Source organism: Delphinus delphis, chromosome 7, assembly GCF_949987515.2.
Source record: "Delphinus delphis chromosome 7, mDelDel1.2, whole genome shotgun sequence".
Lineage (NCBI taxonomy): Eukaryota > Metazoa > Chordata > Mammalia > Artiodactyla > Delphinidae > Delphinus > Delphinus delphis.
Genome location: NC_082689.1, coordinates 56,980,812 through 56,994,935, shown reverse-complemented (window position 1 = coordinate 56,994,935; position 14,124 = coordinate 56,980,812). Strand labels below are relative to the sequence as shown.

General features: G+C 36.2%; 1 protein-coding gene across 2 annotated transcripts in view; it reads right to left on the bottom strand.

The window, feature by feature from the left end:
- LNPK (lunapark, ER junction formation factor) overlaps window positions 1–13,810 on the bottom strand; it is an 84,133-nt gene extending 70,323 nt beyond the window's left edge. For both annotated transcript variants that reach the window (XM_060016546.1, XM_060016547.1), the window contains exons 1-4: window positions 13,712–13,810; window positions 8,019–8,108; window positions 6,346–6,387; window positions 5,383–5,570 (exon numbers count right to left, since the gene is read on the bottom strand). In XM_060016546.1, coding sequence (XP_059872529.1) covers window positions 5,383–5,570; window positions 6,346–6,387; window positions 8,019–8,045 — 257 coding nt within the window. In that variant the 5' untranslated portion in view covers window positions 8,046–8,108; window positions 13,712–13,810. The remainder of the gene's footprint in view (window positions 1–5,382; window positions 5,571–6,345; window positions 6,388–8,018; window positions 8,109–13,711) is intronic.
- Between the last annotated feature and the right edge of the window lie 314 nt (window positions 13,811–14,124).

The window sequence follows — 14,124 nt, the reverse complement described above, 5'->3', positions numbered from 1 at the left end:
CTTTAAGAGCCAACTATAGTTGATGGGAGATACTTTGTATTTATTAGAGTGCCATGAAACAAACTTTTAACTTTCCTGAAAAGGCTACAAATTATGTCTGTTAGCTGCCTAGCTGGATTGAGGAAATATATACCACAAACTGGTTGGGAGGAGGGGAAGTGGGAAGGAGGCATTCCCTGACAGTCCAGTGGTTAAGACTCTGCCTTCCAATGAAGGGGGCCCAGGTTCAATCCCTGGTTGGGAACTAAGATCCCACATGCTGCGTAGTGCAGGAAAAAAAAAAAAAAATTGTATAAAGTCAAAGCTCTAACCTCAAACGGCTTTCAATTCAAGTAGAAAAGCAAGAAAACAAAAAACAGGAGGAAGGAAACAGGAGACAAAACCACCTTCCTCAGTTCCTTTGCTTAAATTTTTTCCCCTCAAATCTCATTTTAAGAGGAAAACACACATACACACGGAAAGAAAATATGGCCAAACCCTCTGGGAAGGTTAACATTTTATGCTAATTGGTCTCTGAAATGACCTTATAGAGAATGGAATTTCTAGAAAGTTATTATTTGTAAGAATAAGGTATCCAGGAATAAAAGTTTGTAAGATTGCTTGCAGAGTCAGTTAAGGGTAGAGACAAAGTCTATGGTTGTTCCTTCTTAGAAAATGAGCCAACTCCCAAGATAATGCCTATCTGCCAGCATAATGCAGAAATACAAAAATTTAATGTAAACCAAACCTTCCCTCACTATGGAGCACAATCTTAATAATTCCTATGAAATCAGTTCACCATAATTTCAGTTTCAGTAACAGCTGAAAAGATCAGAGAGATATAAATATATTATCAAATCTGAAAAGCAGAAAACCAATAGACTGGAATCTCACCAAGTTCCTCCCTATTACATCCTAAAAAGAAGACAAAATAAAATCTCAAATCTTCTCAGGTATTGATATTCTACCAAAAAAGATAATTTGGGAATAGTTATGATTAGGCAATATATGCTCAGTCCTGAATCCATGACCTCTCTGCCAGTAAAAGCATTTGGGAAACTGGGAATGCAGAGACAACAGTCGCTTTTTGTCATTGTCAGGTAGATTTCTAAACTTTATAATTAATGTAGACAGTGATGAGTAAAGCAATACCTTTTCTTGCTCCTTCTGCCTCCATTTCTTTAAGCAAACCCTGGTCTAGACATCAAAACTTTGTTTCCAAAGAAAAAAAGTCCAGCGGTAAGCTTGAGCGAGAGCTTACATTACACACAAAAGGCAATGTCCTGTGGTAAGTCTTCTTTCTGTTCACCACAACATCCACTCTCATGTTGTTGTATTCTATTTCATGCTTTTTTGATTGTCATCAATCAGAAGGACAATTCTATTCTTTGTTGGATAACTGGTCTATGCTTCCAAAAGTGAACAACAGCTCACTGAAATAGAAACTGCAGCAGTTGAGAACCAGGTCACAGATGTGAATGAGACAAAGTGAGAAATGGCTCTGAAGCTTAACAAGCCAAGAAATACTAGATGCAGATGATGCAGAACAGGAGAAGGACACAGTAAGGATAACAAAGCTTCACACTCGAAAGAGTGGAAAGATCAAACTGAAGAAATAAAAAACATTTTTAAAGAAACTAAGTTTTTTTACTTTTTTTTTTTTTTTGCGGTACACGGGCCTCTCACTGCTGTGGCCTCTCCCGTTGCGGAGCACAGGCTCCGGACGCGCAGGCTCAGCGGCCATGGCTCACGGGCCCAGCCGCTCCGCGGCATGTGGGATCTTCCCGGACCAGGGCACGAACCCGTGTACCCTGCGTCGGCAGGCGGACTCTCAACCACTGCGCCACCAGGGAAGCCCCAGTTTTTTATACTTTTAAAAACAATTAGTATATGATTTATGTGCAAAAAAACAAACGAAAAAAATCTTCTGAGTCTCAACAGTCAATCACAATCTGTGCTTAGGCATTAGAATTAGCACAGAGAGAGTTCCCTGTCAGGTATTCTTTTACAACTAGATTAAAATCTTCTATAATCAGAAAATCAATTTTTATATGGAAATGGATGTCAAATGGAGTTTCTTTAAGTATTTAAAGACATTTAAATCAACTAAACATCTCACACTTATTCCCTTTCTAAATTTTTCTCCCTTCTTTTCATAAAAAAAAAATAGAAGGTTAAGAAGGGAAAGGGGCTCTGCATTATGAAATCTGAGACTACACCTGGGATAAGAAGCATTCCAAAAGATTTCAAAAGAGAAGAAACATTTTTTAAATGGCAGAGACAATTATTTTGTAATATGCATGTACTTGATTTTTGGCTCTTTACCTACATACAAAGTTAAAATTGTATCAGCACCAGGAGTTCCTAAAGACTAAACCAAAAATGTTTACTATAGTAGTCCCAATGAAAAAGATCCTACCCCACCCACCAATGTCAAACCAAAAAACCTAAGCATCACCCTGATTCCTCCTTTTCCCTTACCTTCCATTTCCTCCCATCAAGTTGTCTCAGTTTTACTTCCAAAATATTTCCAAATCATCTGTTCATCTCTTCTGCCACTGGGCAGTCCAATCCGTCTTCATTTTTTATTAAACTTCTACAACAGCCTCCTAGCTGATCTCCCGGTTTCTATTCTTGTCCTCCTCTTACTCCATCTCCATAAAACATCACACATGATCTTCTTAGATCTCATCATGCCATTCTTCTACTAAAACCTTTACACTCTTTCCATTTCACCCAAAATAAAATTCAGACTCCTCTCTGTGACCCTCCATGACCTAGATTGTGCAAGCTCACCTTGCATCACTCTTCCTCTCCATCACACACTCCAGATATACCTATGTTTTTGACCCTCGCATAAGTCACTCTCTCTCCTACTTCACAGACTTTGCATTTTCCGTTCTTTCTTCTTGGAATTTTTTTTTTTTAATTTGAAGAACACACTGATGGAAAAAATTCTAACAATACCAAAAAAAAGCATGTGGAAAGAAACGACTACTTAAAATTCCAACACCTGAGAAAATTACCATTATTATTTTGAGGATAATCTTTTCCTATATCTCTCTATGGATATATGTGCTATTACACACTGTATATATAAATACTCTTCCACATATTCCAACTCTTTCCATACTGGTTCTTTCTCATACTTTAGTTCTCAATTCAAATACGTCCTCAAAAGAGGCCTTCCAGGACCATCCTAAAGCATCCTATTCTTCTCTATCACATCACCTGTTTATTTTCTTCATTGCACTTATCTCTCTCTAAATTAACTATGTTTGTTTACTTGTCTCGTTTTTTGTCTGTCCAATCCCAACTGAATGTAAGCTCCCTACTTTCTCAATCACAACAGGCTAGCCCAAAACCTAACACATTGCAGGTGCCAAATATTTACTGAATGAACAGATGATGGCTTTGACTAATATTTATAAGCTGCCAAATCCTAAATTTATATTTCCCATTCAAATTTCTCTCCTGAGCTTCATAGTCATACTTAACCATCCCACTTGGCAGCTCTATCTGGATAGACCATAGGTATTTTGGTCTCAGTGGGTCAACTACCTGCTCCTCCTCATGTTGTTCCCTATTTAGATGAATGATGCTACCATCAACCAAATTTCCCAAGCCATGAACTTGAATTTTATCCTTGACACAATTCTTCCTCTTCACCCCACATTTAACCAATCACCAAGAGCCTCTCCATATTACCTCAATTCTACCTCTTAAATCTCTTCAACCCATCCACTTCATTCAGCCCATCTGTTTCTCTTCAATGCTGCTACCACCACTCAAGTGCAAATCACCATCAATCGTTTCTCCCCTAGACAACTACGATAACCTTCTAACTTGCTGCTCCGGATCCATTCTTACTCCCCTCTAATTTACTCTCCATGCTGTAGCCTCAGTGGTATCTTCAAGATAATGGTATGATCATGTCATACTCCTTAAATATCTTCAGTGGCTTCCCACTATTCTTAGATTAAAACCTAAAATCCTTATCATGGACTATAAGGCCCACAAGAAATATCCTTCGTCTAACTATCCAGACTTTTCTCCATAATCCAGTCTTTGGCCTTCTTTCAATTCTTTAAACCTACCATGCTCTATCCTCCTTCAGAGTCTTCAAATATGCTCTTCCTTCTGCCTAAAACACTACCTACCATGTCACACCACCCTTGCTACATATAACTCATCCTTCAGGTCTCACACTCAAAAACCACTTCCTCAGGAAGACTGTGGTAGGCAGAATTCTAAAGATATCCCCCTCTCTCTCCCCAAGATTTCCATTCTCTGGTTATATTATCAAACAGTAATCTAGGTACTACTATGGAGGGACTTTGCAGATATAATTACTACTCAGTTGATTTTAAGATAGGCAGATTAACCTAGATTATCCTGGTGGGTCTAATACCATCAGTTAAGCCCTTAAAAACAGAGGTTTCTCTCAGCCAAGGGCAAAATAGGAAATCAGAGAGATACAGCAGAAGTCAGCCAACACCCTGTGTGAGCCTGGAAGCAGATTCTCTGCCCCCAGAGACTCCAGGCCAGCTAATAACTATGATTTAAGCCTGCAAGACCCTAAGCAAAAAACCCAGTCAAACTACCTGGACTTCTAACCTACACACCTGTGAAATAATAAATGGGTGTTAAGTCACTAAATTTGTGGCAACAGTAGTAAAGAATACAAAGGCCCTTCCCTGACTCCCATGTCCACTCCAGACTGTGTTAAGGACCCATTATAATATTCATTATACTTATTACTTAATTTAATGTATGCAGTCTAAGATCTACAGTCAAAGGTTCTGTATTTTTGTGTACCATACACCATTATAATCCAACATGCACACAATTGGTACCTATAAATGTTTGTTGATTGAATGAACAAATTTTTCATTCAACTTTCAAAATTCGCAATCATTCTAATCGCAATTCACACCTCCCGTAAAGTGCTGTATTACAAAATATTTCTGTAGTAAGGGTCAATTGCTTTATAGCAGTTACTAAAAAGAGGGGAAGGGTGGGATGAATGGAATACATTCAACATGGGGCAGATGTTCTTTTTGTTTTACAAGTCCTTCCTCACTTGCCACTACCCACAATCTGAAACGCCTACTCCATGCCCTATACTCCTAGGGAGCATGAACATGTGTTAGAGAATCACAAAAGATTACCGTACAGAGCCATTATTACTAATGTCACTGGGTCATATTCTTCAAGTATGTTGGATTATAAATAAAGGTTTAAAACAATTGTTCTACTTTTTAAAGAAACAGTTTTCAAACTGCAAAAAATGCAAATTTATTCACTCTGCAACATTATTATTTCATAATAAAAAGAAACTGACTATATTAAAACTATCTAATCAGGAAGAGGAAAAGTCAACAAAAAGAACATTTTACTTACATTAATGGGAAAGCAAAAAATGGGAGTGTCATGGCAAGTCTTGCTGTAAATTCATCGGGAAGGTACCATAAGTATACAATTAAACATGTAAACAGATAGAGAATTGAAGAGTAGAGAATTAATCTTCCAACCCATAATTTTTGTAATCTCTGATTTTTTTCCCTAAATTCTTCCAATGCTTGAATTTCCTGTGAAGAGAAAGTTATTATGTATTATTATATCAAATTCATAAAGAAATTAAAATGGTAAAAAAATTTTTACATGAGAGGTTATAAAGAACTCTTAAAAATTCAATGAAACATAATACCTTAATATTTTAAACAGAACATAATATGAAAAAGAAAATTAAAAATGAAGTTAAAACATATGAAAAATGTCTATTATGATTTGACAAATCTTTTTTAAATTAAAAATTAAGATATTTAAAAATAATGTTTGATAACCTATCAAATTAGCAAAGATCAGAGGTATAAAATTGGCATCAATAGTCTTTGTTAAGTCAAACAAGTAATAATTCTCCCTGTATAAGGCCTAAAAAAAAAACTCTGACTATAAAAAGAATAAAAATTGAAACAGTGACCCATACTAGATTCTTTCAATCCATTCATCACTCTCAATATTCTCAAAGAATAACCATTTTTTTATGATAGAAAGTATAAAAAGCTGTGAAGTTTGCAAACTGATACAAATAGTTGCAGACTATTTTATAATCTACTTTGTCCTATCTGTAACATTGATTTACACCATGCTGTAGATCAAATTTCATTCTAACATTCACTATTACCTGATACAGACTTCTTAGGTCACTGATAGACTTTGGATTTTAACATTGAAGTTCTCAGGCTTACTCTATATCACCTCTAAATTCCCATACCAGATCTAGTCTCCAAAGTAATATGTACTAAAATAATATTTATGTAACACCTAAAATGAATTAAAACACCCCAGAGCCAAAGAACATACCTTATCTATATTTTCCAGAACCTCTACAGTTGAAGGTTTTGTCTGTTATAGAAACAGAAATAAGAGACAGCATTAAAACCTGTTATCGCTAACTTAGAAACACTTTGACTTATATAATCATACAAGAACATTTTAATCCAAAATTAAGTTTTTTCAATGTTATTAAGCAATATGTATTCCTGTCTTTTTACAAATGAGATTTAAACTTAAATAAAAATTATAACTATAAACAAAATTACACAAGACTAAAGAAATAAGATGTACCTACTTAACTGAAATTTTTAGTCCTAGAAGTACTTTCAACTCTGATAGCTCAATTTTTACCATCCTTAACCAACCCCAATAAAACATACTTTTACTAAGAGAAAATTTGTTTAAATTTTCCTCCAAGAAAAATTTTCTTAGATATGATTATTCAAAAGAATTCTATTAAGTTATTATAAATTATTAATTCTATAATAATTCTATTAAATTATTATAATTATAAATTCTATTTAAAAATTCAAGACTAAATATGGTCTGATTTACTATTGCTAAAAGTTCACTTAGGACTCTGGAGGTCGAAAATCAATAGGCTACCTTCATTCTGAATTCCTAAAGTACTTTTCTGAATATCAGATTTTTAAAGGGCGTCTAACAATACTTCACTATTGCAGAGCTTGTTTGTCAAAGATATTTTTTATATCACCTAGAATAAAAACCAGCCAAAATGCCTCATACAACATTTGAAAAAAGTAATTACCAATTATATACTCAACCATCTAAGAGGGTAATGATTATCAATTCATTGTAGGGCCAACAGGAGTTGTTAATATTAGGTTGAACCATATGCAATTGCTGTTTATGTAGTCAAAACTGGCAGTTTCATATGGTTCAACCTAACAAGAAAGACAAAGGAAGAATAGATAAATTTGATTCTCAGGCAGAACTTTAATAAGGTTTTAAAGGGGGGTGGAGGGTGTCAATGTAATGCCAATCCAAAACAAAGCATCTCCAGCAATAGGTCAAAAACTAAATTGTGTACCAAGTATTGCTAGACTCCATTGTTATGGTAAAAAGGAGTCAAAAAATAAGCAAAGTAGTTGTCCTAGACTACATTACCTCCTCTTATATTAGAGAAGAGCATTGACCAGAATATTTTATATTTTACAGCTCTAAATTTGAGATACTTCCTCTAAAGACTTAGCCAATAAAATCAAACTATATTTTTAATTTTGTTTAACCTATTAATTCCTAAAAGTATACCTAGTGTGACTTTAGTAAATATTTGTGACAAGCTTTAAGCAAAAAGATATAGCCTATAAAAACATAAATATTGTATAGAATACTTAATTTCAACTATCTTTCAAGTAAGATTGAAATTTAGGCAGTATGAAAACAAGAAAAGATAACCATCTGTACACAAATGTATAAACAGAGAAATAAAAATAATTCATAGGTCAACGTGAAATAATTCTGTTAAACAGAGACATCAGACACCTATATAGCAAGTAGAACCATTAAAGTCCAAATAAAAAAATAACTCATAAGAGAAGAAAGAAAAAAATTAAATAGAGTTAGAGATAATATTAAACCACTACTCAAGTCTACACCACAAAGGAGACCCTTACAAATAGCTTTATGTGACACTTTTATATTAGACTAAGAACTGGCTGTAAAGAAAAGTAACTTACCCTCCATCGAGAAAATAATCCACCCATTTTTTTATTTGTAGAAACTGGGCACAATGATAAATATCATCAGTTGTCCAAAGGAATTCACAGCTAGAAATAAAGCAATTATTTTTAAAATTTAAGTTAAATATACAGCATATTCACTATAAAATTTAGATGTTGCAATACTACCCAAAAATACTATAAAATATTAATTTATTTGGACTCCACTTATGTGGAATTTTAATTCAAACAGTCTTGCAGACAGCCCACCTTTTAAAAATTCCTTTCTTCCAAGCCAAAACATATTTAAAAGTGAAAATAAAGTTGGAAAGACTTTTTAAGTAGCAAGGCATTTTAAAAGTGTATATTCATACCACTTTGCAATCTTCTGTTCCTTAAAGTAGGTCCCCTATATTGTTCTTCTAAGAAAAATTCTGCTGTACTACATTTCTATCATTCAGCTGTCTCCCAACTAAACTAGTTATTTGGAATTAGGGGTGCTCTACAATGTTTAGAATAATATCACCTTACAATAATAGAAAGCCAACAGGATTTTGAGTAAGAAAATAAGGGTTATAAGGTTACCTGTGACAGTGAGCATATCATTTAATGTTTCTGAGCCATAATTTTCTTTTCTGTATATTAAAGTTAATAATACTACCACTTTTCACAGGATAGCCTTTATTATTACCATTTTACAGACAAGAAAATTAAGTGGAAAGAAGTTTAGTGATTCACCCAATAGCTCAGAAGAAACATTACCCAAAGCCACTCTATCTTCAGACTTCCGGTCTGTTCACTACCGTTCAACACCCAAATAAACATTTCTTTCTGAAATTATGTCTACGTCCCTCAAGTTAAACTGTCATGTCAGCTAGCTGTATCTCATATCCCCTTTTTTTAGTTGTTTTTCTATGACTCTCAAATGTATTAAATATTACCATACATATAAAAATGTATCAGCAATATTATATCCTAAATCAATTTACCAGTCAATAGTTATATAATTTTTAATTCTTTTAAACTGAAATAGTGAAAGTGTATTTTCAAACTTACATAGTTTTACCAGGTTACAGTTATATACTACCAATGTATAAAACTGCTTCATTTCCACCTAAAAAAAGTTAGGCCATAATTCTTACATTTTTTTAAACTCATAAATGTAATCACAAAATAATGCCAGTACAAAGTAAGTACATTCACTCTGCAATACTATTTTTAGGTTGGAATTAGCATCAGGCATGCCTATCTTGACTTTCTTGGTTAGAGAAGTAACAAAAAGTCTAATTATGAAACACACAAAGTGATTTTTACCAACAGAAATACCTATAATCTGTACTGAAAACTTCTGAAGTTTATAAATGTAATCAATGTTATAAGCCACATTTAAGTTGCAATCTAAATATTATTAATCCTTCAATAGTAAATCGGTATTCAAATTTCTAAAGTGTGGTTGTAGGAAATCCAGGAACTTTAATGAATAAAAGTATAAATTTCTGAGTTAAGACATTAAATAGATCTTAAAACCTTAAGATGCTAAAAATCACCAAGAAAGGTGGTTGGGAAGGGAAGATGAACCACTTAACTTGTATATTTTCTTTTTTTTTTTTTTCCTATATGCGGGCCTCTCACTGTTGTGGCCTCTCCCATTGCGGAGCACAGGCTCCAGACGCGCAGGCTCAGCGGCCATGGTTCACGGGCCCAGCCGCTCCGCGGCATGTGGGATCTTCCCGGACCGGGGCACGAACCCGTGTCCCCTGCATCGGCAGGCGGACTCTCAACCACTGCGCCACCAGGGAAGCCCTGTATATTCTCAAAGTATACATTATCCCATGTATACGATGAATGCATGTGCTTATACACCACTATGTATGGTGTATAGCACAGTGTTTTGTACACAACTGACCTACACATTTTGGTTTGAAACAGTTTATAGCTATCACAAATCAGAATTTTTAATATTTGAAAGTAATGACAACAATAATATCATTTAAACACTTGGTAAGGACTTAATCTTCTAGCAGGCCCTAAAACAAATGCTTTTCATGAATTTTATCATTTAGATACTACCATCACTCTATTTTACAAATGGCAAAACTGAGTCTACAGAAGTGAAGTAATTTGCTAAGTTCCCAAAGACAGTAAGTAACAGAGCCAGACCCAGTATTTTAGTTTTGATTTTTTAAAAAGCAACAAGTTAGCGGTAGTGGCTTAAGAGATACAAACTACTATGTATAAAACAAATAAGTTACAAGGATATATTGTACAGCACAGGGAATATAGCCAACATTTATAACTATAAATGGAGTACAATCTTTAAAAATTGTAAGTCACTACGTTATACACCTGGAACTTATATGATATTGTAAATCAATTACAGCTCAATAAAAAAGGCAAAAAAAAGCAACAAGTTACTTCTAATAACTCAAAATCAGAAATTAAGTCTTTCTGTAGATTAGATTGGAATATTTATATATAAAACATATAAAAGCACCTCAGACATTCTCAAATAGCTGGTAAACAGAGCTACTGAAGTGGAAAGTCATAAACATAGGACACAGGGTTAGTACAGTTTATCATATAGCCCAATTCCTTCATTTGCTTAAATCTGAATGCTTAAATCTGCATGGAAGAGAAGCTAAATGACATGCCAAAATCATGCAGGTCCAGCTAGGGGCAGAACTGGTGCTAGAAGTCTGCAAGTACTGCCTCTACTTGTTTACTGCACGTCACTTTTAAAATTCATGTAATATGAAATGTATGCATAATATTACAATTAATACCAACTTTGACATCAATTATTTGCTTGGAGAATTGTTTTGATGTTAATGAAACAAATTACATAAGATCCCTGCAGCAGAGAACTGTGCTTCTAAATTTGTCCTCTAGAACAACACACTATGGTAATAGTCATTAAATGCCATATTCATCCTTTCAGGTTCATAATCAAAAACCCAATCAACCCTCATTGTCCCAACTTTTTTTCTATCAAATTCTGGTATTTGTTAGGGACGCCTGATTTACTATAATACACATGTATAAGTAGTACTTTCCAACAGATACGAAAGCATAACAAAATTAAATAAATCAACTATTTCTCTACAACTTTAATTTCATACCTCTTCTATTTCCAAACACTTTTTCCCTCCTTGCCACCTGAACATCTTAACTCCAATTCCTGTGGCCCATTACTATGAAACCTTGGGCAAATAAATAAATTAACCTCTCAGTTACTCATTATCTTCATCTGCAAAAGAGCGATAGTTAAGAACCCTCTCAAATGTTGAAAAGCTTAAACAACATAATGTATTCTAAAGTACTTACAACAGTGCCTGAAACATACTAATTTCTCGATACAAATGGTTGTTTTTACTGCTGTGGTTGCTGCCCTTTTCTAGTCCATCTCTGCTTCCTTTCAACACATGGAAAATACATGGGAATCAAATAACTAGCATTTCTTTCTGAAGCATAAATCAATTTGCTTGCTCTTGAGTGGACAGATTGTTCAATCTCAAGTGGCCTGTTCCAAGAAATCTTCCGTGAACGTGTATAAAGAGTCTCTTTCCACTCTGCTATCACTATGGGACCTGACATGACCTTAAGAGCTGGGTGCATCTAATGTGTTTTTCACTAAATAATAACACCCACCATATTACTTGAATGTTTTCTATTAACTGCTATTCACACTCAGGTTTAGGTGTCAGAATTTGAAATCTTGGGATGTGTTATTCTTAAATTTTGAGCTTACTTCAAGTCATATTGAAATAATGGAATAAAAAAGGTCTTGATTCAAAATATGACTCAACCACATACTATCTACGTGATCTTGTATAAACTAAACTCTCTAAGCCTCAGTTCAGCATTTGTAAAGCGGTGAAAATATCTACATCTACACTTCACAGAATTGCTGCATGAGTTAAATGAAATTATATATCACTTGGTAATGAAATAAGTGTATAATAAATTATAGACATTATTACTACTATTACCAGAAAGCACATGTAGTACGGCAATACTTCTCATATGGAACACATTTCTTTCTAACTTCTTATAAAGAAACTGTTTCATAATTTTAAAATTGGAAAATAAAGCTAGTTTGTATTTTAACTAAAATTGTATTGCTCTCATTTTCTCCAGTATAAAAAATAAAACAAAATACTCTGAAGACTCTTACATTAAAATAAACTTTAACAGCAAAGGAAGTTTAGTTTTATGTTTATCAAGCTCCAAACTTAAGTAGAAACTATTGTCACCATCAACAGTACCTCTATAACACACTGGACAATTCAATTTGAGATTAAAAGTGTTTGTTCTATAACTCTAACTTTCAAATATCCTAACAGAAAAGACAATTCTGAAATATCCCAAACTACCACATTTATTGCTCAAAAATAAAATTACTGAAAAGAAGTACATCTCTAAAAGCACTTTTATTATACAATGATTAAGTTCTGGTCTTCATGGTAAGTCAATGCTCATTCTGAAATAAATACTACCAAAAAATGACTATTTGATTGTAAAGATTTCTCCTATAAATCATACCTGTTGTAAGCCATATAATTTCTTCCTTTTTTTATTCTTTCAAGTTAATAATATGTAAACACTAAGGTTTTTAACAGCAATGGGTTGATGCCAGTAGATGACGGAGAAACTTGAAATTCTAATTTTAAATGTTTAAAAAAATATGTTGAAAATCAACTTAGTCCTCCTAAAATGAAACTACGGGGGCTGCTGAAGACAAGAGATTAGCATTCCCTGCCAGTTTGAACATATGCCTAAAACCAAGTTTACTCACATCCACACAAACTGCTGTTGAATTTTGTGTGGTGACAATTTTGTCAATGGTGACACCCAGGCCACTGAGAAAGGAGATGAAAGTCGACACTAGGCACCACAAACCAGAAGCCTACTGGGAAAAGCGGAACATGGAAAATTCAGTGAGTCACAAATTTTACTTAGTAGAGTGAGGGCACCATCAGCAAAACTGCGGGCACCAATCCCAACTCTCCCTCAATCCCCTTACACTGTATTCAAGAATTAAAACTATGATGTAGTTTAGATTTGCTCTTCTCCTTCTGCCATGCCTATGACACCCACGCAATCTGGCCCTTCCCTCCACCCCACCATTGCTCAAAAAAGGACTACAGTCCAAGAGAGGCTTCTCTAAGCAGCATACAATCCACGCCCACACGCCTGGGCCGAGCAGCGTGACACTGACAGTTTTCGGTCCCTCCCGATCTCACCAACTCGTGGCGCCTCCGCACAACTCAGCAAAAGACGACAAGGGTAGAACCCATTCAAAGCGATGGCTTAGTGCAGGACTTTCTGACCCTTCGACCGAACAGGGAGGTGGGCCAAAGAGACGATGCTCAGCTCAACCCAGTCACTGCCCCCCTTCCCCGCCCCGAATCTCCGAGAAAAGGCTGGGGAACCAACTCCCCTCGGGAAACAGAAAGGGGTCTCCAGCACTCCAAAGCCATCCCTGCCACTGTGCTGGGAAACCAAGGGGATCAGGGAGCCAGACAGGATCAGCACGCAGCCGGGCAGGAGCTCAACTAGCCGCCGCCGCAGAGCTCGTAGGCCACTCGGCATGGGGCGGAGGCGCCCGGGAGAGGCAAGCGGGGGAACCCGAAGCGTATTTCCCAGGGAAAAGCTCAGCGCATCTCCCCTCTGCCGAACCCTTCCAACGGCCCTCATTTTGACCCCTCTACCTTCAAGTAGAAGCGGGCAAAGCCCGGCGCTGGCGCCCAGCTCTGCCAGCTTCGGCCGCCACAGCGCAGCCCGCCTCCAGAGCAGGCAGCAGCCGCCACTGACACAGCGATGGGCTCAGCCAACTTCCCATCAAACCCCGCGCTCCCGCCGCCGGCCAATCGGCGCCGCAGCCGACGCGCGGCGCTCCCCCGCCACGTAACCGTGACCGGGGCGGGCAGCTGAGGGGCGAGGCCGGCGGTTGGCCCGAGGACTTCTGTCCCTGTGGCTTCTGCGGCAAAATAGGGTGCTCGTCTTCGCGTCTCACAGGTGGACTGTCATTTATTATGACTCTTAACAGTACAGTTACTTCTTACTCCTCCTCTGCCTCCTTCTTTTCTTTTAGAGCCCGTTCTGCCAAGTCTTACAGGCGAAA